General features: G+C 45.8%; 1 protein-coding gene across 1 annotated transcript in view; it reads right to left on the bottom strand.

The window, feature by feature from the left end:
- Positions 1-464: 464 nt before the first annotated feature.
- The window catches only part of ADRB2 (adrenoceptor beta 2), a 63083-nt gene continuing 38678 nt past the window's right edge, over positions 465-24869 (bottom strand). The window contains exon 2 of the mRNA XM_073355816.1: positions 465-2193. Coding sequence (XP_073211917.1) covers positions 2159-2193 — 35 coding nt within the window. The 3' untranslated portion in view covers positions 465-2158. The remainder of the gene's footprint in view (positions 2194-24869) is intronic.

Below are 24869 nucleotides of genomic sequence, written 5' to 3'. Positions count from 1 at the left end.
ACACCGGTTTGAATGGCTTGGGCCGAGGGTGAGCTGTTGAGGAGAAGAGAATGCCTACCCCATTTGCCTACAGAGTCACTTCGCAGCCAGCATCTAACCAGCTGCACTATACTGTATGGTAGTGTAGGGCACATTGGAGATACTGAGCCAGATCATCAGATGCTGCCAACTGATGTAGCTCCTCTTCAGTGGAAATATGCCAACTCACAGCAGCTGAGAACCTGGCCACCAGGTGCTTACAAGGCAACTGTATATAAAACAAATTTGATTCTGCTGTAGATGGCAGCATTGAGAAAACAATATTAAGAATATAAAGTACCAGAGTCTAAGTAGCGTACAAACATGCGTTTTCTTACACACACACATACACACACACACGCTCTGTACCCTTCACATCCTGCACAGCAGATAAAGAAGGTCAGACTGCAGCCTCTTGTTTTGTAAACATCAGGCAACCCCAGCGAAATGGCTTGCTTTTATTTTGCTAGAGCTGAAGGCCAGCTTACGGCATTACACAAGTTGTCAGTGGCTCCCACTTGCAGACACAGGTTCGGAAGCGGGTCTACAACAACACTCCGCAGTCCTGTTTTTGTGTTACATCAAGCAGCAAATAAAGAAACCCAACTGTACGTTAGTGAGAGGTTTTCCAGGTGGAAGCCCGGCCTGCCTGCACACTTCTTGTCAAAACAGAGCTGTGTGCAAAGCTGAGAAATTCCGTTATCGCTGCTGGTCCTCAGAACTCAGGGGGCTGTTAAGCAGGCTGATAAGCAGAATCCTGCACTCACTCAGCTGAGCCGGGTGCTTGGCATACAAGACTATCCTTTTGCCATCCAAAACTGCAAGAACACCACAGCTTTCCTACTGTTTGAATTCGTCTTTCCAATGGTTTGCTGCGTGGACCTCTAGCTCTCTGCCTTTTTCTTTGCAACATGGGTAAAGAGATGAAGGGCCTCCTGATCTTTTGAGATGCTGAGCTCCTGGGAGGTGCTGGTCACCCAACGCCCCTGGGTGCCAGTGGAGGTTGAGCGTCTCGTGGACAGTGCTAGGCAGCCTCTGAACCTCACCAGATCAAGCCCTTAATAGCCAAACCAGGGCTTTTCATTTTGAACCCTTTTGTATATTTAATAAGCCAGGGAGCTCAGTTTTCAACAAGGATTGACTTGTCCATGCACTGATTTCAATACCCGAATGAGGGATTTGAGCCTTGTATGGCATTTGGGGCTCAGGTCTGAAAACTGGGCTCCAAGGGTGTGGTGAGTGCTGTTTGACCATCAGGGCTGAAAAGTGAAAGGTGAAGCAGCTCTCTTCCCATCCCTGCTAAGTGCAAAAACATGGGGTCAAATCCTAGCGCCTTACAGTCATTGAAGTCAGTGTCTTGGGGTCTGTGGGAGTGTTGTCTGAGTAAAGACCTCAGATTTGGCCCATGTTAATGTTCCTCTTCTATCTGAGTAGGGCTGAGTGGCGTATTGGGAATTTATTAGTTTCTACCCATGGCATCTTCTCTGTCTCTTCCTCTGTAGAAACAAACACAGAGTAAATAAAAGCAAACTTCAGTGTTCCTTGTCTTTCTCGTCTTTAAAAGGTTCCTGTTTCATCTGAACGCCACTGCCAGCATGTGGACAAAAACCCATGGCCATGTTCCTAGCAATCCCTTGGCCTGGCCAGGAGGCAGTGAGCTTGGCTTCTTTTCCATGAATTGGCCAATGGAGAGGACAGGGCAGCCCTAGAGATTTCTTGCCTTTTGAAACTGTGCTTTCCGAGGTTAACATGACAGGGAAACCCCTGGATGTCTTTTTTCCTCCTGCATGGAACTCAACTCATTCTGTACTGTGTTGTTGGGCCATGCTATCACCTTCCCAGAGTAGATCCAATTTCACATGGTTGGTTCCGGAGATGTGGCTCTTTCAGGGCAGATCCTGCTCTTACATCCCCCTCAGATGCTTGATGCGCTGATGGATCCTCGCCTGGGTCGCTGTTACTCCTTCATCAGCTTCTCCTTCGGGTGACTCACTATGGGTGATGGGCTGAGATGAAGGCAGTTGCCAAAGCAATAGTTTCCCACCGTTTCACCAGCCTCAGAGAAGCACGGCTGTGCTCCTGCTTTCTCTCTCCAGAGCTCTTGTGAGCTCAGCATGGTAAGGAAAACACTTCAGCCCATTCAACTTTCCACCATTCCAGGACACCCAGGGATCTCTGTGGAGCAGAGAGAAAAATTATCAGCTTTTTACATTACAGTTTTACAGGCCTAGAAAAAATGAAGACTTTATACTGAGTCCTGGGAAAGGGATTACACCTCCCCCACTGCAATTTATCTGCTAGTGCTGTGGGCTGTATCCAGCAACTACAGCCCAGTAACTTAAGCACCCAGTCCTGCTCCTGTTAGTGTCAGCAATAAAAGTCTCCTTGGCTCCACATGGCCTATACGTGTATTTAACCAGCTAATGCAGACCTCACCCGGCAGCTCTACTCACTGAGCATGCAAGGCACACATTACCATAGACAAGACTCGAACTGGGAGACTCAAGTGAGCAAAGCCTGGCATCCATGGATTTAGAAGGAAGCTCACCAGGCACCATATCCCAGGGGAAGCCTGCTCTGGCATTTCCAGTGTATTTACAGGGTCTGTCTCCTTCCCGCAGCATAAGCAAATAAAATATCTAGCCGCATTCCCTTCATGCAGCTTTAAACTTCATAACAAACTGTAGACAGAGGACAGCACTCCCCAGAGCTGCTCACTGTACAAGCAGGATACAAACCCAACAGGAGCTGCTTGTGTCCTTCAGTGAGAGAAGTCAGTTTCTGACTTGGCAGTCAATGCGCCTCTCCCTCTTTCAAGCCTCTGAGCCTAACTAGGCTCATCCACAGCTAATTACCTCAGCTGCAAGCAGCAGGCCTACCTCTAGCTCAGGGAGCCTCCCAGATGGCAAAACTAGTGAAGAACCATTCTTGGGACATGAACCCCTATAAGACCCTCCCCCACCCCTTTCAGACACCCCCTCAGGACACCACTAGCTATGGGGCACCAAAGAACCTGTACCCCTCATTGTGATCCTCAGCTGCTGGTAGCTGTGCTATGCTCCCCTTGTCTGGAGAATGCTCTTTGCACACGTCAGAGTGCAGCTGATGCTTCTCCTTCTGCAGGTAGGTGGGGTTCCGCTGACACTGTCCCTAGAGACATTTCCACAACAATCCTGCGATCTCCATTCAGGTTCTCTGAACAATCTCACAAGCGGCTCAACAGAGAGCACACACAATTCTGGACATTTTAATTGTTAAACAATACTTTCCCCCCAACAGCAACCTCCCCACCTCCCCCCCCCCAATGGCTCAGTATCACTTCCCTGCAGAGAGCAAATAACAGAAATAAATAACGAATGCCTCCTAAGCACTTTTAGGGTATTACATAGAGCTTAAGACCAGAAGGGACCATCTAGCCTGACCTCCTGCACATCACAAGCCACTAAACTCCTCCCCGTTACCCCGGTATTGAGCCCAGTAATCAGGATTAGACACAAGTATTTTAGCTTTCAGGAGACTCAGCTAGCATAATGGTCCCTTCTGGCCTTCAGATCTATGAAAGGGTGGAGAGTGCAGTCTGTCAGAGGGATTTTTACTTTTCTTGGTTAAGTTTGTGCTCCTATACCCCAGTGACCGTAATGATAGAAGAAAAGAAGAACTCTCAATTTCCTGAAAATGGAAGGGTGTCGGAAAGAGAGAGAATATCCTGGGTCTGATTTTGTTTTTATTTTTATTTTTAAATGCTATTTTAATGAATGACTTGATGATTTTGACACAAAGACCTAGCTTTATGGATCTTGGAGGGCTAGAGGAGGACCTTTCAGTTCTATGAAGGCTGAAATAAAGCAAAATTTCTGTTGTGAATGGAAGTCAAACTTCCATAATGAGACAGATGATTTACAATAGTGTTGGCTGCCAATTCTGTCTGGTTTCAAAGCCACCAGTGCTGTCTCTGCTCTGTAAAATACAGACCCCTCTCCACCCTTCCTTCCTTCTAACTTACAGGATTTCTGGCTCTTGTGATGATAGTTTCTGCAGGGCTTGAAGATTATTTTGTACACTGAAATCAGCAGAGGGAGGATGGGCGCTAAACTTGCTGAGATGAGAACCACATTTTTCTTGAGGCTTTGTGGAGAGAATTGCACAGCATGGATACAGAGAAATGGGGCTTCCCTGGGAAACCATAGCCGCACTGAGACATGGAATCAACCCAACAGCTGGAGAAAAAAATTGCAATAAAGTATTCCCAGACACTCACTATGGGCCTGATCCAAAGACTACCCAAGGCAATGAAAAGTCTCCCATAGACCTCAGTGGTGTTTAGATCAGGCCCCAATGTGAGTAATACAGTAGAAGAATTGGTTTAAACTTTCTTCTGTGGCTTTCACACAGAGTTTGATTCCTCAGCTGGGGGAAAGGCTATCAAGGGTTCTGGCCTGAATGAATAAGCCAGTGAGTACTCTTCTTTCCTTTATTGCGATTAGGACTCCTAGTATCCAGGCTTCAGAATTACCCAAAGAACCATCTCCACGCATGCTTCATGTAGCAGCCCAATGGCATTGTTTTGACAGTATTGGGTCGTGGCTGGCAATATCTGGGGGAAGAGAGAGGCAATGTAAATAGGATTAAATTTTAATTTTATTCCTCATGAAAGTGAGGGGGATGGCTAGTGCTGACTAGATCCAGGATAGCATGGGAAGAAGCAGTGCAAGTTCCTCTCACTCAGCTCTGCCAAGGCACTATCAAAAAAGAACTACATGAGTTCATGGCGGATAGGTTCATCAATGGCTATTAGCCAGGATGGGCAGGGATGGTGTCCATAGCCTCTGTTTGCCAGAAGCTGGGAATGGGTGACAGGAGATGGATCACTTGTTCTGTTCATTCCCTCTGAAGCACCTGGCATTGCCACTGTCAGAAGACAGGATACTGGCCTAGATGGACCTTTGATCTGACCCAGTCTGGCCATTCTTATGATGTGTACCACCTTCTTCTATGCCAGCTCTTCTCATAAAAAGAGACTCTGATCTACTGTATAGTGGTTTTGTGTGGATCGGATAAAGATCTCCAAACTCAGTAGTGACTTCAGCCGTGTATGTGGGGTGGCTATCCAATAACAATAGTAGTTACAAATACTGATTAAAGGAAACTTAAAACTACACCTCAAAGACAAAAACAGAACATTTTAAAACACTTTATGATGAAAGCTTCTATTAGCCACACAAAGAAAAAGGAAGAGAACATGACCATCGGTATTTCCCCCTCCAAAAAGGTCTACTGACAGTTAGTATTTCTGTTGTCACAGCTATTAAAATACCCCAAGGGTTGGTCTGATATACACTTCACACAAAGTTAGTGGGAAACCGATTCAGTAAATAATCTTGGATTCTATTATTAATAATAATTATTTTATGTAATTTGTTTCTCTCATTGTCTACAGTGTATCATAAACTATTGAAACCTCTAAGAAATCATGTTCCCTGCTCCAAAAAACTTGCAGTCTAGCAGCTTACTTGAAATTCCTTAAGGCTTCCTAGGTGCAATGTGGTAGATATCAAGATTCCATTGGTTTCAATGCATAACGGCACCACATTAGGTGCAGTGAAGGACCTGGAGCTAGAGGTTTAGCACCAAAAAATAAGAATATTGTAAAGTCTGAAGTACCATTGCAAAGGTGAAACAAATCAGTCTCAGCAATGAAATGTGAAAACCACCCTTGAGTGAGACAGGAAAACTGGAATCAGTGAGTGACGCTTTTCCTCCTATCTTACCAAGTTGGAACCTGAAGGGATCTTTTTCAGTTCCCCTACAGATGGAGCTTTTGAGCTGACATTGACAAGGAAACTAACTTAAAACCTGGGGTTTGCAGAAGTGCTACACTGCAACCTCTGAGAGAAGATCCTAATTTTTGCAAGGGATTCACTTTAAAATAAGGGAAAGAATATGCCGGGCAAATAATATGTATGAAATCCGAAATAGGAAGTCCAAAAAGCAGATCAGGATTGGGTTTGATAGGACATAGCAATGGCAACATACCTACCCATTCTCTAACTTTGGAAGAGCCACGTTTTGGCTCTGCTACACACTCAGTCTTGTAGGTATTGACTGCCCAGAACTCTTAGGTCTAGGCCTCAGGTCCTTACACAGTTCTTACTCAGACAAACTCTCATAGAAGTCATTCTCTATCTGTAGCTAGTTTATGAGGAATTTATTGTGATTATTTGGTATTCTAAATTCAGTTAGTTTTGACTGGACAAATCAGTTACGTTCCATATTTCTGCTTCCTGACTGGACAAGTTGAACATTTATACTCAAATTTCCAGGGCCAACAATCACCGTTTCATTTGCTTTTTGTGACTGTCTTAAAGGGTGCTGATTCCTGCCAGTGAGCTCCTCTCCTAGCATAGTCACAGACAGCAAACACAAAAGAGGCAGGAAAAGTTATGCAGCATTTTCCCATCTCTAATCATTCCCATTTCAGTAACACTGAGCAGTAATTTTCATCTTCCATTCATGCTTAGATCCAGGAGTGCTGCCTCTAGGGAGTATTTTTCACTTTGATGGGACAATAAGTGTGAAATGAAGGGCGATGTCTCATTCTCACACTACCATACACATCCATCCTGTCCAATCCCCTTCAGCCACGTATCTCAGGGAATAAGAACTTAAGGGGAGGAATACATTTCTTCTTGAGTTTGTCATGTTCCCTCTATCTGGGACACTGGCCACTGCTGTTCTGTGACGGGATTTGGAGCTTCTAGAATATCCTCACAACTGAGCGTGCCAGGAATCCTCCTTTTTTTTTTTCTCTCTTTCCTAGGGAGATTCATTACACTCTTCCTCCCCTTTGGTGCCTCATGCTCTGTGACTTCTCGGGAGTTGCAGCAGGTGTGGAATCACTTCACTGTGTAAACTCTGCTGATGACACTACTTTCTTAGCACACACGCACTAGTAAAAAAAAACAGTCCTCTAAAAACAATTAACAAACTGGCCAGAAGCCAATAAAGGACTCCAGGCCAGTGGGGGTAAACAGGAATAGCTCCACCACTGACTTTAATGGAGCCAGGTGATTTACACCTACTGCAGGTCTGGCCCTCCACTTCTCCCGCCATGAGAGCCATAAGAACCCCAGACACTTGCCAATACTTCCTCAAGCAAAAGCCTCTTTAAATCCCTGAAGGTCGACAAGCTCAGGCTCCCACAAACCCTCTAGGAAATGGAGTTCCTGAGCCAAAGGCCCTTTCCTGAAAAATCCGTTTCCACCTTCTCCTTCTGTTTAAAGCTAGGGGCTGATGACAGCTCGAGCTGCTGTATCATGACAGAAGGAGAGAGGCAGCCCTGAGGTAGCCAGGACCAAATTTGTACAGGGTCAGAGTCTCCCACTTTCACTTTCTTAGTCTTCAAACCGTCCCCATTGGGAGTAAGGGGGAGGGGGAAATCTGGCCCACAGAAATGTAGAGGTCAAAGTCAATGCCCTGAATGACATCTAGTAATGAAGTAGAGGACAGTGCAGAATATTTAGACCAGGTGCCCCATGCTTCCTGCAAGCAGCACCACAAAGCAAGCATCCCACTGCATTTTTCCCCAGAGGCAGTTTCAGGTGCACCTGCAGACACAGTGGGACATCTACATTTGGGACCAGTAGGTGCCATTCCAAATTAATTAATTACTGTTTCAAGAAGGTAAGTAATAAGGCACAACAGGAAGAGGCTGATGCTACTGCCTAGGGAGTGTAACCTAGGAGGCATGAGGCAGAAGTGTTTACAAAGGCGCCGGGTGTGGTAGAGATATTGGAAGGTATCGCCCGCCCTGCAGAGTCTCACTGCTATCATAGTATGGCTGGTGAATTAAACTAGATGGCCAGATTCATTCCTGGTGTAACTCCACTGAAGATAGTGGATTACCCCATGGATCAACCTAGCCCAACAAGCTTTATGTAGGAGCATAGTTAATGCTTTGCTGAAGAAAAAAATAATCTATTTATTTGCCCCCGATACTTAAGACCTCACACTGGGATGATGAAAGGCCAGATTCTGATCTCTGTTACACCATCGTAAATCAGGAGTAACTCGAATGGAGTTACACTACATTTATATTAGTGTAACTGAGATCAGAATCTGGCCTGATTTCATATTATCCTGGTTGGGAATGTCCAGTGGTCATCCAGTTTCTTATTTCTGAACATTTTGGGCCCAATTCTCCTCTCACTGGCACTGGAGTAAATCAGGAGTAACACCATCAGAGTCAATTGTGCTGATTTTCCTCTCATTTACACCAGTGTAAAACCACTGTAACTCTCTTGACGTCAGTGGAAAAACTCCAGTGTACACTGGTGACAATGAGCGGAGACTCAGATCCAGCATATTTACACTGCTGTAAAACTGTTGTGAGAGGAATATCAGTTCGGCAGCATACAGTATATACAGGCAGTGATGGAAGACAGGGCTAGCTGTCCTAAGAACTGCATCACCTAAAGAATTCTTATTTATGGTTCCTGAATGTGTGTGCACATGTAGGAAGGAGGCTAGGAAGATGACAATTAAAATAAACTTCAGGTTGTTTTTCCAAAACATCTGTCATATAAACACAAAAATCAGATGTTGTTCTGGAATGCGAGCTATCTGCCGCTCTGCATAACCCAGTGGGAGCTGCAGCTTGCCTGACCTCTCATGGTCTCGCCTGTGATCTGGGAACTAAATTCCTGAGAGTTCACAAACTAAAACATGGGTTTCAAAACAGAAGCCAAATGAAGAAATCTCCCAATCCCTCTTCATGATTCCCAATCCCTGCTTGCCTATGAGAAGCCCAGACTTCATAAAGGAACAGACATAATGGTATGATGAACCACCTGCATACCAGAGTGCAATGGACATGACCAGGAGACTGGGCTGTGTGCCAGACGGAGGAATGTTACAGCCGGCATATGTGTGAATCTTATTAATTTATTGTATCTTACTAGGCCAGTCAGAACTCATTAACCATATTTCCTGGTTTTGTATCAATATGCCCTGTGATGGGTTTGGGCCCTTTGGGGTGTCACCTCATGTGCTGGGTGCTACTGAGTCAGCCTATTCTGCCAGCCTGGGTCCCCTTTACCTGACCTTTGCTGGGCTAGGCTCACAAGCCTCTTGCAGTCAAGTACACAGGCAGGGCCACACCCAGCTGCACAGAGAGACAGAGATCCATGCTGGAAAGATTCAGCCTGAGGGTCTTGCCCCAACACCCTGGTGCCCACTCCCTTTAAGGGGTACAAACCCAAAGGTTTTATGAAATTCGCTCCCTTCCTCAATGTGGAGGGAGAGATGCACAACTTCTTGCCCCTGTCCCCAATTAGAAATTACATAAACTGGGTTATATTATAAACAAGAAATAAGTTTATTGACTACAAAAGGTGAATTTTAAGTGAATATAAGAGATAACAGACAGAACAAAGCAGATTACTGTCCTAAAAAAGCTAAATATGCAAGCTAAGCTCAATATACTTAAAAAACTGGTTACAAAATGTAAATTCTCACCCTAAATGTTATTTTAGGCAGGTTGCAAAGTTTCTGTGGTTCAGAATTCCAGTTATACTCCTTTTCAGACTGGACCCCTGTCTCAGTCTGGACTCCCCGGCACCTTCCCTTCAGGTGGCTTTAGCAGTCTTTCTCCTTGGGGAGACAGGCCATGGAGAGGAAGAGTCCCGTTTGCCTTCCTCCCCACCCTTAAACAGGATTTACATAAAGCGGAAATCCTTTGTTTCCCAAATTTGACACACACACCCGTTCCCTTCCAGTGGAAAGTTACAAGAAGTCCCAGGTAATGTTTAGTATCAGGTGACAAAACCACCTGACCTAGTAGTGTCTCAGTTACATCCCCAGACACCTCCCAGGAGGGAGAGGGATTAGTATCTTCGTGGTTTTGTTGTTCCTTCCTGATGGCTCATCAAATTTGATGGCCTGTCGTCTGCTGGGTGTCTTCCCAATACATACCCAGTTGTAATTGCATACAAATTGGATAATCACTTCAGTAAATCATAACCTTTCCAATGATACCTTACAACACCCATCTTGCATAAAATATATCTCAGTTTGTCATATTCATATCATAAGTATATTTCCATAAAGAATATGGAGTGAAACGTCACACGCCCATGAAAGAGGTGAAAAACTAGTGGGGAGAATGCTTCTGTTCCATTGTGATAGGTCCAGCACAAGCTTCAGGGCAGCCATTTTGTAGGGGCACTCATTTGTTTGTGAGGAAAATGAAAATGACACTTGCACACACAAGCCATCCATATTTCTAACTGGATGTCAAAGGGCACTCTGAGTAATGGGTATTTGTGGTGAGGGGTTCAATGGGGGCTGGAGGAGGATAAATCATCTCCAGGCTATGGCTTGATAGCAGAATGCTTCAGTGGCCTCTACTGTGTCCCTGTAGGAGCCCCTGTAACATGCACACCCTCTGAGAGGGCTTGGAGGATCAGCACAGTCATAGACTGCCAGCCCCACCCCTCATCCAGCTCATCCCCAACTCCCCACCCTGTGCTGAGGAGCAGAGAACCACAGCGTAGCAGGGAGGGACGGACACCCTGTAGGCAATCTCCAAATCCTGCTGTCCCAGCGCAGTAGAATCACACTATGTCCTGGATGCTTGGTGTCCACTGGATTTGGGGTTAAGTGGTGGCTGGGGCAAAACTGGGGTTAGGATTTACCCTACATCTCTCCAGCATACTCAACAAATCAGAAGAGTCCATTAGCTTAGCATTGCAATGGCTCTGTGCTGATGAGAGAAATCTCTTTTTGTGTTTTTGTAGTCACTGATTCCCACATCTTCACCTCACTGCCCTTTTTGCCTCACCTGAATTGCTCACGTATGAAAAGAGAACTCATCAGGAACTCTTCTTATTATATCTCATGCCCCAACCACCTGCCACCTGTAGTTTGCATCTGGCCACATGGCTCAGAGAGTACATGCTAAACGGCTACCACTCTGTCCCACAAAGCAGAATACAAAATGGCTCTAGGGCAACTGACTATAAAGTAATCTATCAGTTACTTCTTCATCTCATACTAAAGTACAAAGGAACCTGATTCCCAATGCGAAACAAGAGGAAGAGTTGTATTTCCCCAGAACGGCTGCAGGACCCCTCTAGTGTGTCAGCTCTGCCTGGCAGTTACATGATGATAGACGCCAGGGAGCTGTGGTGTTCTATAACCCGATTTATTTAGGAAAAGGAAAGGTTGAGCATCAGACCCGTTGGTCGAATGTGAGCTAGGCAGAAGCTGCCCGGAAGATATTAGGATTGGCCGGAAAACAGCAATTCCTTTTTGTGAAAAATGCTGAGCTTTTGAAATACATTTTTGTTCCAATGAGGAACTGAAAAGAGACATTTCTTGAAAAGACCCACGCACGAGAGACCAAGTCCTACATCCAAATAGCCAGTAGCCTGGTGGAGGAGACACAGCTTCAAGTGCCTGCTCTGCCGGATTCAGAGTGATCCAAGATGAAAAGCTCTGCTCTGAGTCAGGCAAAGCAGTGGTTTGTAACTAGGTCTCCTACATACCAGCTCAGTATCCTGACCACTAGCATATCCCTACCTCCTTCCAAAATGCAAAGCATGGGTTTCAATCTGCAAACAGACATCTTGACCCAAATCTGCCTTTGCAAAGACTTTCGAAAGTTTTCCGATTGTTTTTATTCCAATGCAGAAAAAAAATCGTTTATTTTGAAATCTATTGGCTGTTCTGGGATGTCTGTCTGTCTGTCTCTCTCTGGGTTTGACCAGAAATTCCATCCTGGAGCAGAGAGACCTTCCTGACAAAAATGTCATCTAAGTTGATATATTTCCCTGAAACAACATTTTTTAAAGGAAAAAAGGGTCATCTACCTTTTTCCAGCCAGTCCTAGTAGATATATAAGTATGCTCAGGAGGATGAGAGCTAGGGTTGCCATCCATCCTGGTTGTCACAGAAGTGTTCCTTCAAGGTTTTGTGGTCTGTCTTGCATCACGCTGGGCAAGCCAAACCTGCTGACATTTGGATTGCCCCTGCCAGGTGAAATCAGGGCGTCAGGACATCACAATGCCAGATTGCAATAAGAGGCATGTCTCTTCCCTGCTGTTAAACACCCATGGCTGGCCCCTGTCAGTTGACTCGGACTCAGGCGATGGGGCTGTTTTAATTACAGTGTAGACATTTGGGCTCGGGCTGGAGCCCAGGCTCTGGGACCTGTGAGGAAGAAGAGGAACTTCTGTGCCACAGTTAAACAGCCCTGTGGCCAGAGCCCTACAAGCCCAAGTCAGCTAAAGTGCACCACCACGGGGGTTTAATTGCAGTGTACACATACTCATGATGTTCTGCTTTTGCATCATGGCAATGCCAAATGTTTCCATTCTGATGTAAGGCTATAACACAACACCCTCTCTAATGTGTAGTCAGGAGTTTATGCCACAACTGCTACATATCAGCTGGGACTTAGGGAGTATGTCTACTCTGCAATATAAGCCTTGAGTGAGTAGAACTCAGGTTAGGAGACCATGGGTTTGTTACCCTAGGGCTTGAGTGTCTACGCTCATTTGTAACCCGAGGTTAGAACTGTTGAACCCTGGCACCCAACCTGGGGCTCTAGCATCTACAGTGCATTATGGGGGCTCAAGTCCAACCACCCGATATCCCAGACTTCCTAGCATGCTCCCAAAACATGACCACCCTAGAAAGTCAGCCTCTGGGACTGTGGGATACTTTAGGTGGACTCCCAGAGCATGAGGCCATTGGAGCTGCATCTACACCGCAAAGCAATCGGACTTTAAACTCTGAGTCCCGGCTCGACTCAGTCTCAGACCTTCCATCATTGTGGGGTCCTGGGACACTGGGTCTGTGCTCTGGGTTAGCACAATTTGTGTGTAGACAGGTTAGGCTTGAGCCTGATTTTGAGCCCTGCACTTTTGTTGCAGTGTACAGTGGTGCAAGTGGAATCCATTTCTTACTGATATGGGGGGAGGACACGGAGGGGCACGTGACCTCCTCACGTGACCCCCCCCACATGACTCCTCCCCACCCTGCCACCAGCATGGGGCCCCCACGCTTTTCCTGTCCCCTCCCCATTATCCACCCCCTGTACCTGGGGAGGGTGGGGCTCTGTCCTCCTCCTGCTGTGCCTTCCGAACCGCAGCAGGGAAAGGAGCAGAACCTGGTGCCACTGGGCAGCCCCACGCCGGCAGCTCCTCCGGCGCAGTTGTACTGCCCCAGCCCTTCCACACAGGGTCTCATCCGTCTCTACAGCAGCAGCCTCACAGAGGACAGGGATGGGGCGAGCTTGGGACAGTACAGCAGCTGCGCCAGAGGATCTGCCAGCGTCGGGCTGCCCAGCGGCCCCACGTTCTGCTCCTTTCCCTGCTGTGGGTCCTGGGAGAACTGCAGGGCTCTCCCAGGAACCGCAGTGGGGAAAGGAGCAGAACCTGGGGCCACCGGGCGGCCCCATGCCGGCAGGATACCAGTGAAAATCACTGGCTCCTAAAGTGGTGTACATGACAGTCCAGCTGCTAATTTCCAATGTGGGTTCTCATTTACTTGAGTGAGAAATAACGTCCAAATACTATTTTACATTTCAGGGACATTTTCTCTTCCTGGCAGTGGATAATTTGAGTAATTCTGGAGTTTAGTCAGAATGTGGAAGAGCTGCAAGGCAGCAGGAGTTGAAAGGCAGTGTTATCCTATTTCTCCTTCTTGTTTGCCTGGCCCGGCTTTTCTGATTTTGTTTTTAAGTCCCTGAACAATTTGGACCTTGGTCCCAGAAGTGCTGTAAGTCCCTTGAAACTCTGTAAAACCAATCTATAAAATCTCCATTCCGGCAGGAGTTTTTGATTATATGAGAGTCAGGAGGGCTTGGGGTGTTTTTGCCAACAATATTTTTTTTCCTCCCTCGTATTTCCGTGACCGAAAGGCTGCGTGTGTGTTAGTGCATGCACGAGAAAATATTTTCACGTGTTGCGTTTGTGCCCTCAAATCTGTGAAACTGGTTTCCTCCACCCAACAGAGCTACTGTGATGTGAACTACCAGGGGACCAGGGTGAGAGAGGAAGGCCTATGAAGATGGACGCCCGTCCTCCCCCTCCCCCTTGCCCCCGGATCAGAAGGGGAACTAACAAACAGGCTCACCCAGAAATATTGGTGGCAGTTTCATTTCCACCCAAGAAGCATTTGGTTATTGTCAAGGAGGAAGGGAAAGGAGGTGAGTTTTTACAGAAACCAGACTGTTGGGTTACTTCCCTAAGTGGGATTCACAAGGGAACATACAACAAAGATAAAGAAACCACAGCCTCAGAGTACACATTCCTTATATTCAAGGCCCTGACAGCACTGTAACAGCTACATCATGAGGCCTGGTTATAGATGAGCACGTGCCCAGTGTGGTGACATTTCTATCACAGTTTGCTCTTGCAGTGTAGATGGAGCCCACTTGAGCCTACTACAAGCTTGACCTTTGGGCAGCTGCAGCAGAGTTTGCGAATGCTTAAAACATGCTTCAATCTTGTCTGACCTGCAAGACTAAAGCCCAGGTTTTAACTATGTCAGAGACAAGAGTTTGTGACCGAGTCCCCTGACACTGTAGTTATACTGTAGGCTGGACCCTAGTCTACCCAGTGCACATTCTTTCTTGTTGCTGATATGGTTCTAGTGTAGTATGGACAGGACCCTGGCTTGGGTTTAAGTACGATTATCAAAACAACATGTTCAACTGCTACACCTGGAAAAAATAAATAGCAACGTTACATTGACTAGAAATTCTCTCTTTGCCTGTAGGGATAATGGAGCAGTCTAAATGCACCTCCGCTCCTCCATCTATCTGTGTTCTTATATGGCATCTATCATGGTAGTATCTGAGTGCTGGAGAGATGTCAAGGGACGCATGGGGGGGCATGCAAGGTTGTGTGCAACCCTCCCCCACCATTTGCTGCTTTTGCTGCCTGGCTTATACCGAGCATGCTCACACGGACTCCCTCCCACCCCCCACTGCTTGGCTTGTACTGAGCATGCTCACACGGAATGTCCCCCCATTCCTCCTCCCCCACACCATCGGCAGGCATGGGTCATCGGGCTTCTAACTCCCCATCCACCCAAATCAAAGCAGAAATGGAGAGCGAGAGAGCTTCCTTTTACAGTATTTAATGACTGCAGATTCCAGTTGCTCTCTCTAAAAATGTGGATCCAGACACAGCATTCTGTCTCCCCACACTCCTCTACTGACAACAGAAACAAAGTTCAGAGGAGTGGTAATTGCCAGGCAGACATCAGTGATCCCAACAGCTGTGTTTAATCCCTTCTATCAGTACTGATTCTGTCTCAGAAGGTTGCGCAACATGGCGGTGGCTCATATACATGGGGATAGCAGCATCCCTCTCTTCCTACCAGGCTTACCCAGGCAGCCATCATGTGTAAATTGCTACATTGAATTTTCCTGCAAACTGCCTACTCATGGGTAACATAAGACACCCTCTCTCTCTCTTCCCCAGTCAGACATTAAACTCTGTGTGGCAGGCTCCATGTACTACCTGATCGCAGTGCTCTTGAGACGGGTTGGGTGTAATCGCTGCTGCACTAGAACAAGGAGAGGCGTCCCGGCTGCAATCTCAGTCAAGGGTTCCTTTGCTATTAGTAAATTCCACCAGCAAGAGCCATTAACTAAAGTGTTGCTCTGGTCTCTGAGTGGAGAGGAATAATATATGTGAAATCAGAGGGGTCCTGTCAGCTTGATGAAGCCCTAAACCGGACCTCTTTAAATATTGCTCCTTTGATTCTGAACCTTTGAATCCCCTTCCAACAATTGCTGTTTTAATTAATGATACAATGAATATAATATAGTTTGGGTTATTTTAAAAAACTGTGTCTAGCCTTCACAAAAGCTACCAAACCTGACACCCCGAGAGTCTGAAGCCCTCCATGCACTGAAAAGGCACAGCACCAGTGCAAATCTTCCCCTTGTTGTCTCCCCAGGTCTATGTGCCTCAGTCTGGATGGGGTGAGATTCCCACTGGGGATGGGATGGCAGTTCGGTCTCCATGGCTCATTCAGACCTTTGCCGTTCTGCTAAGCTTGCCATCAGTAGGGGTCCTTAGTGCCAGTTCTGGTGGTGTTTTTAGTGAGGTGGCTACCTGCTCACTAGTAAAGGGACAGAGACCCATCAGCCTCCCCAAAGCCGTCAGCTGGAAATGGCTTCCAATGGAAATGCATGCTTCGGGAGCTGCCTATCCTTGTTATTACCAGATGTGTTACCAAGCCAGTAACAAAGATAAGCTTGGCCAAGATTTTCAACCCTGACTAGTGATGACAGTGTCTTGGTTTCGGAGTACCCAGAGGGCAGGTGCTCAGCACCGTCTGAGGATAAGACTCCTTTATGCTGTCTTGAGTTGGGCAGCCCAAAATGGAGACAACCAAACCCCCAAGTCACTTTGGACAGTTTAAGCCAAGGTCCATGCGTTGTCTAATTTTAGATGCAACTCAGTGAGTGAGAGTAAGGAACAAAAGGGCCATGGGCTGAGGAAGGACAGGTCTACAGTCACAGGACTGTAGGATTATTCAATACTGGCATGGGCACATTTTGAGGATCCAAACAAACATTACTTTCAAATATACCACATTAAAATTGGTCCTGAGTCTGAAGGAGGAAACCCTTGTGGACACTTGGCTTCAGGGGATGGAAATACTTCCCCAGCTGTAAGACAATCGTTTGTGAAACTTGAGTATGAACTGCAATTCCCCCCTGACTGCTGAGCTGTTATAACAATTCCTGGGAAACTTCATGAGTGTATTTTTGGTGACTTGTTTGATTGTGCTACATCGTTATGACTGTGCTATCCAAAATAATTCAGGGGAAACCAATAATAATTCTTACTTTAAAAAGTCCAACTTCGTGACCATCCAAGATATGGATAAAGCTGTGCACACAAGTAGAGTCCACTGGTTGTTTTCGGAGCACACAAAGGTAGCTCTAGTTGTTACCATCAACAAGCAGATGCGTGATTTCTTGTTGTGCTGTGCATTTATGGCAAGAGGACCTGGAGGGTGACAACTACAAAAGAGAATCCCTTCTCAACTCTGTTGAGGGAATTAATCAAGTTGACATCTCCCATTTAAATGCCAGTAAAACCCATCCTCCCTATGCTGAAACACTGTTGAGGGTCTGACTTGAAATGACGAAGGCTGGGAAATTCAAATTTAAACTGAGTATCAAGGTTAATAGATTTAACATGAGACCTGTCAGCTTTATTTTATTGTGAGAACACAGTCACTGCAGTCTCCCTTCCTACTTCCTTCTTGTGAACTGGCAGGGCCTAGAAACCTACAAGAATCCAACAAAAAAACACCGCAGTGACAACACAGCATCCATGGCAGCAACCCTACAAAAACCAATCACTGGCTCACATATAACTCATGTAACCAGCCCCAAACCCACAAGTAACCCTACATTTACACTCTACCATGTGCAGCCAAGTGGCTACGAGCAACCCTACAATAATGCATTTTCTGCTTATATATAATGGACGCAACAAAATTGCTAAGGAAATACATTGCCATTCTAAGCGCCACACTTGCACTTAGGAGTGCAGCAAAAATGAAAACCCTTTGTGGGGCCAGTAGGAAATGTCACAAGGTAAACACAAGATTGGCCCTGCACTGACTGTCCAATCCAAAGACACTGAAAAGGCTCCATTATGGTCCTCCCCATGAACTCCATCTGAACGAGTTTACTTGTAGGAAGAATCACTTTGAATAGCTGGTACCTTACTTCCCAGCCTCTTCTGTTTTCAGTTTTTCAATCCCCATGTAATTGCTATTAGTTTTATTACTGGAATGGTTGCAGTGTCTGAATATCAATGCGTGTGTATATATAAGAAAATTCCAACAGCATCCCTGTTTTAATCTGCTCTCTGGATTGTAGAGGCATTTTTGCAAAAGCCTCTGATCCTGCAGCGATCCCACTGAGATTACTTCTTGAATAGAAATACCGCTAACAGGCCCGATGAGGAGGAAATTCTCTATCCCTCAGTCATGTGCATTTCCTGCCCTGTGGCTGCGTCCCCGGTGTAAATTGTTCCCACGTGAGCCCACCATGCGGAGGGTCAGTAACCCAAAGTGGACGAGAGCGGAATGTGGGAAATGATTTACAGCCTTAGAGCCAAGTCCCTAAACCCCAGGCAGCCTATTAACCCAGCATGTGCGTGGGGGAATAGATGCAGTGCGCAGGGTTGGAGTCAAACACTTTTACCCTTCTCTTTCAAATCGGGGTGCCCCTGCTGCACCACAGCTGGTGGCTTTATACTGCAGGAATTCCTTACTGGTACAAGTTTCTTTTCTGCAGGTGAAATGGGACAATTAAGCTAAATAGAGCTGAGCTGGGAATGCGTGCTGCTGTGACAGAGACTGCTTCCCTTTTGCTCCTTTGCTCTCTCCCCAACTTCCAATGCACTCTGTTCCTCCCCCACATCTTCTTCCCCGTGGGCCTAGTCTACACTTAAAACTTAGATTGACATAGCTAATTCTTCAGGAAGAATCCCCCTCTCTGAGTGCTGTCGGCTCTGCTGACCTAACCCCCGGTAAAGGCGCAGCGATGCTGATGGAAGAATGCTTCCATCAGCCTAGCTGCCAGCACTCAGGGAGACGGAGTTAGAGAAACCCTTCCATCGCTGTCATCTGTGTCTGCACTGCAGAGTGATGCAAGCATGGCTCCAGCACTGTAGCGATGCTGCTATGGTGTTCGTAGTGTAGACATGGCCTCAGTCTTCTCAGTGTCGCTTTCCTCCTTCGATGACACACAAATGGTTGCAGGGTGAGATGCAAAAGCTTTACACTCCCCAAAAGCTAGCCAATCTGCTTGAGAGTAGGAACTGTTAAGAGCAGAATGTGGCTGCACAAAGGAGATGGCTCCCTTAAGCCTGCTGAAGAGGGAATGTAGTGCTGCTGTATGAAATTCATGGTGGGCTGAGGTATAGATAATGCAATGAGTCCAATTATGTTCCTATCCACTTTATTCCAGCCAAACCCCTGGTATTTTGGGTGTACAAGCAAGACAGGATCCCGTCCATTGTTATTAATGTAATAATACATCGCTCTCAGATAGCACCTTTCATCTGTTGCTCTCCAAGCATTTTACAAGGGATATAAGTGTCATCGTTCCCATAGGGTGAAACTGAGGCAAAAAGAGGTGAAGTGACTTGCCCAAAGTTACACAGCAAGCCACTAGCAGTCAATAATAAAACCCTTGTCTCCTGAGTTCCAGTCCAGTGCACTGTCCTCTGGACCAGTGACCAAGTGGCTCTTTAATGTGTCTCCTCTGGCTCTTTGCAGCACATGATATTCAAACACTGTGTGATTTCATTATTAGCCAATCAGGATGCTTTCCCTACGTTATTAACCAATTGTAAGTCGATAAAATAATAATACTCGATCAATCATTTTGCTGTGAGAATAAAATATATATATCTATCAAAACTATTTCCCCTGTGATACTGTTTAAATATTAATATACAGTCCTATAATAAATGAAACAATGAATTCACACGACTGTGGCTCTTTTGGGTAATGCTGATCACTAATTTGGCTCCTGAACCACTGAGTTCTGAGTGTCACTGCTCTGGACTATCATGCTGTCTCATACTATGAATTATTCATAATAATGTATACAATAACACAGATGTGCATGGCACTTCACCAGCAAATAAACAACTAGATCCCTCCTTTAGGAGTTTATGATCTACATTTATTTCTTATTTAGTTAATTTCTTTTTGACTTATAAACTGGATCTGACCCAGCTATAGTTGATGGGTTAGGGTTAGGGTTAGGGGGAAGTGTACAAGAGAACAAAAGAAAGTCCTGAGATGTGCTTTATTGTATAGTACACATCTTGTTACTTCCTGGGCTTTACAAATATTAATTAATTATATTTGCATATAAATATTTGAGAACAGTGTCCACTCCAGAAAGAACTCTGGGTCACGGGTCAGGTCAATGATCATAGAATCATAGAATATTAGGGTTGGAAGAGACCTCAGGAGGTCATCTAGTCCAATCCCATGCTCAAAGCAGGACCAACACCAACTAAATCATCCCAGCCAAGGCTTTGTCAAGCTGGGCCTTAGAAATCTCTAAGGATGGAGATTCCACCACCTCCCTAGGTAACCCATTCCAGTGCTTCACCACCATGATGTAAGGCACGGCCCAAAAGCAGTGAGTTCTGAAGATGATTTTGATGATTTATTCTTTAAGCACTGTTTTTCAGAGTTGCACCAGTACGACTTCACATTCTATTCTGTTCAGTTTCTTGTACTGGGTCCATCACTGTAGTATCTGACGACTCAGTATCAGTGTATAGTTTCAGGGTGCAGAGGGATATGTATTAGTTAATCTTGTTTCAGAGGGATCCTTGAGGATTTCTGTGGGTGTTCAGGGCACAATGTGGCTGTCTGGTCGAGGACTCACAATCCCTTTTGTAGAGCTTTGGTGGAGAGCTAAAGCTAAAGGGGAACGATCAATGAATTTTAGCTCTCACAGGGGCAGACAGTGTTGTCAACTCTCATGATTTTAACATGAATCTTGTGCTATTTGGTGGTTTTTCTCAAGTCCAGGGCCTGGAGGCAAGTGATTAGGTGAGGATCTCAGCTTTCCTTATAAAATAAAATATAAAAGAGTACCGATCCCTTGAGTTTCCAGAGGAAAGCTTAAAAACTTGACATGTGTTCACCCTAACAGCTCATTAAGCAGAAGACAGAGAAAAAGGACTCAAACATTCTTTTCTAAAAATACCCAAACCCATGATTTTTGCATGCTTCAAGTGGGCACTGTTGGGGAAGAGGTTACATTACAGCTGGTGGAATGATTCCGCAGACAGAAGCCCGTCACAGTCAGCAAAACCTCTTCCTCAAGAATTAGTGTCTACAATGAGAAAGAAATGTAAGAATCAGAATGTAGACAGGTTGGGAATCATTCCAATTTGAAAACCCTGGGTGTACAGCATTATTTCCCCAAGATATACCTCGCTCCCAGGAGCCATTCTTAGAGCCCTTCTCTGACACTAGTGTATGGTAAGGGAGAAAGCTGGACTGAAGTTAACCTTTGTTTGCGAGGATCCAGATAGTTTCCCTGCCCCTGACATTAAACCCTAACCTGAACTGTTTGTAGTACATGTGTGTGTGATTTCCATAGAAACAAGTGTGCAGGAGATTGCTTTTTGTGTGTGTTTATTTTTTATTGGAAACTTCATTTCCCCTCTAATGATGGAATCTGAAACACAGCAGCCTTGTGTTAGCCTAGGAGCACCCCGACTGAGACAGACTAGAAACAGCAGTGACACTGACTAACCTTCCTCTGCTCTCTCCTCCTGAGTGGCGTGTGCAAATGAAACTAGCAGTGTGTAAATGTTGCACGTACATTGGATCCTTTACAGTTCTCTCAGCTGCAATGAAGATGTTGTTAGTGACACAGATAAGGACATTTGTTTTAATAAAACCATGCTAGCCAGCTTTATAAATACCACAAAGAACTGCAGCCAGCCCAAAGGATCTGTGTTTAGCACTCTGCGTAGCAGGCAGGAAACTCAGGCTCAATGTCCTTTCTCTTACTCCCTAAATTAGTTAAGGGTTGCCAACAAGGTGTCTTGCTCAGCAGTAAGAAGAACTAGGAGTACTTGTAGCACCTTAGAGACTAACAAATTTATTTGGGCATCAGCTTTCATGGGCTACAACCCACTTCATGAGATGCATGGAGTGGAAAATACAGTAGGAAGATAGATAGATAGATATACAGAGAACAAGAAAAGATGGGGGTTGCCTTACCAACTCTAATGAGACAAATCAATTGAAGTGGGCTATTATCAGCAGGAGGGAAGATCACTTTTGTAGTGGTAATCAGGACGGCCCATTTCAAACAGTTGACGAGAAGGTGGGAGTGACTCTTCTGGCCAATCTGAGTCTAATGCTGGTGATCTCAAAAGGGAGTGCAATCCTGCCCTTTCCATCTGAAGGCAGGTACCAATGGCACCAAGCCGTAATACGTTGTGGGGTCTCTGCTGTAGCGCAACACAATCCCAATTCAACCTGGATGCTGCAGGGTGGGGTACAAGTGCCTGTTGATAATGCAGATTCATCTCCCTGCAATGACCTCTGTGTGGCTGCTAAAGCCTTCTGCTTTAACAGCATTTTATTTTTTCCCTTGCAGATAATTTGACCCAAGTAACCATCTTTCCACTAGCTATAGGCTGACATACACTAAGGACCCAATCCTGCACCCTTGGAAAGCAGTGGCAAAGCTCCCAATCATTTCAGCAGGACCAAGCCCATAACACGCTCCTCACCCTAATGCAGCAATGCCTGTGTATTAATGAATACTCCTGTTCTGGGCTGAGTTGTGGGAAAAGAGCCCAGGGACCTACGATTGAGTTTGCTAGTTTAGAATGTAAGTGCGCTCCAGTTAGTTTTGGGTGCCTTGCGTCAGGACTCCGTGTCTATGTGAAAGTGATGGGTGCTGCAATAGTTGCAGAGAAGTCCAAAACTCTTTTAATATTGACAGGTTTCAGAGTAACAGCCGTGTTCGTCTGTATCCGTAAAAAGAAAAGGAGGACTTGTGGCACCTTAGAGACTAACCAATTTATTTGAGCATGAGCTTTCGTGAGCTACAGCTCACTTCATCGCAGTGAGCTGTAGCTCACGAAAGCTTATGCTCAAATAAATTGGTTAGACTCTAAGGTGCCACAAGTCCTCCTTGTCTTTTAATATTAACACTCTCTTGGGTCTGTGTCTAGCTCCTCCACGCCACAGAAGAGCTCTAGCAGCAGCTGCAGAAACTGAAACCACACAGAGCTCCATGGCCTCTGACATCAGGCTTCTAAGTATGTTTCCTTATCAGGAGGCCAACCAGCAAACAAAGACCAGCATCCTGCAGGCAGTGACTACCCTGTGACCCTGCTCATTGATCTTGTGTGCCCTACTCTCCCGACAAAAACTAATTGCCCCCAACAAACCAAAGAAGGGAACAGAACAAAATGCCATTTCACTCCAGAATAGCCTCTTCCTATGATTGCACATCTTTCCCCTTCCCCCACCTACTTTGCTGGGGGCGGTTGTGGGGAAGAGAGTCCTCTGCCAGAAACCAAAGGATCCCTCTCATTTGGACTCCTGTTCACGCTGTCGCTTTCATCCTGGAGGTCTCACTGGGCAGTCTTCATCTATCAGGGCACTGAGGACTGGACAGGGTTCCCCTCAGGGCTGGTTGGCATTGGTCCTTAATGGAGGGTACTATGCAGCAGCACAAGACATCTCATTGCCTTACTGGGGTGGTCGGTATGTTTCTTTTGCAGGGGTATTTTTTGTCTGGGTTGTCCAGGGCAAATGAAAGCATGACGGAGAGAGCTAGGAACCAACAGCTAAACCTGCACTTTGGTCAGTTAAACTCCAATTAATTCTCCTCCAATTAATTCTCCTCAAGGTAGACCTGATGGGCCTAATTAGTGGGTTAGAATGGGCTGGGGGAGGGCTAATGGGCAAATTGGCCCATTAACACAGGAGGGATGAGAAGGCACAGGAAGGATGGGCATGGGAGAGAGAGGCAGGGTAGCAGAGCTAGAACCAGGAAGAATTTCTGGGTAGAAAGATCTCTTCCCTCTTCTCAGCAGAGAATTGAGGAGAAACTGCAAATCATTAGGAGCAGGATGCTGTCCTGTCACAGAGAAACAGGGGATGGGAATCAAACTCAAGTCTCCTGCATGGCAGTTGCAGACAGCCCTGGCTTTGCCTGCTAGCCCAGGGCGAATGAGAGACCAGGAATGGAAACTGAAAGTGGAGCTCTCTGATGGAAATGTAGAGCACAGATACAAAACCTGCAGGCTAGTTGGCAAATCATTGTGCTCTATAATAAATCATAGGCTGGTGGGTTCCCGCACTGTCGCTAGCTCCCAGGGAAGTAGACATGGAAGGTCTCAGTCTGGATTCTTCTCCTGATTTGAGACCGAGCACTGCTCAGTGAGCAGCACTTCTGACTTTCACCCTTCATGCCTGTTGGATGCTCCTCCAGTGGAAAGCCTACCCTGACTGTTTCCTTGCACAATACATCTGTAGTGTCTCCCTGCCTGAATGTATGGCACCTGACTGTTCTCCTCACTTTTTTCAGTGATATGTAACCTGAACAGAAAAAACTCAACAGGCCAGATTCTCATCTCAGTTACACTGAAGTAAATGAGAGTAAATCCATTCACTTCAAGCCAGTTATGCTGCATTTACACCCAGACAACTTGGCTAAAAACAGGCATTGTGGCACTTTTCCTAGCCTGGGCTGTGCCATTTGGGGTTCTAAAATGTTATCCTTTATGGGAAATGCATGGACCTTGTTACTTCAGTAATGGTCATACTAAAATTATGTAGCTGGATGAACGGATGGGAGAGGGATAAAAAAAATCACTTGTTTTTTAATTCTCCGCTGCAAGATAAATCTAGGGTAAAAGTTTCAAATGTACCCAAGTGACTTAAGAGTCTAAATTCCATTTTCAAAATTGGGCAATAGTTCACTCATCAAGAGTAAGTAATTTTTATTTGACAATATGTGGAACAAAATTGATTTTACCCTAATCTGCACCATGAAGGGTGGAGCAAGTAGATTTTCTGCTTGAGCAGATAAATGTCCCTGAGTTTTGCAATGGGGAGCAGAAGAGTCTGTGAAAAGGATGTCAAGGCCAAAGGTGACCAAGTTATAGTATTGTCTGTTTGGCCTAATCTATCAAACCAACATTACAGCCAGCTAAGCAACGGGTGCAACTCTGAAAAGCTGGGCCACTGATGGTCTAGCAGACAGAATGTAACATGACACGATGCAACCCTACAGGAGGTGA

Source organism: Lepidochelys kempii, chromosome 8 (genome assembly GCF_965140265.1).
Source record: "Lepidochelys kempii isolate rLepKem1 chromosome 8, rLepKem1.hap2, whole genome shotgun sequence".
Classification (NCBI taxonomy): Eukaryota; Metazoa; Chordata; order Testudines; family Cheloniidae; genus Lepidochelys; species Lepidochelys kempii.
The sequence above is the reverse complement of the archived record's forward strand: the minus strand, read 5'-3'. Positions and strand labels throughout refer to the sequence as shown.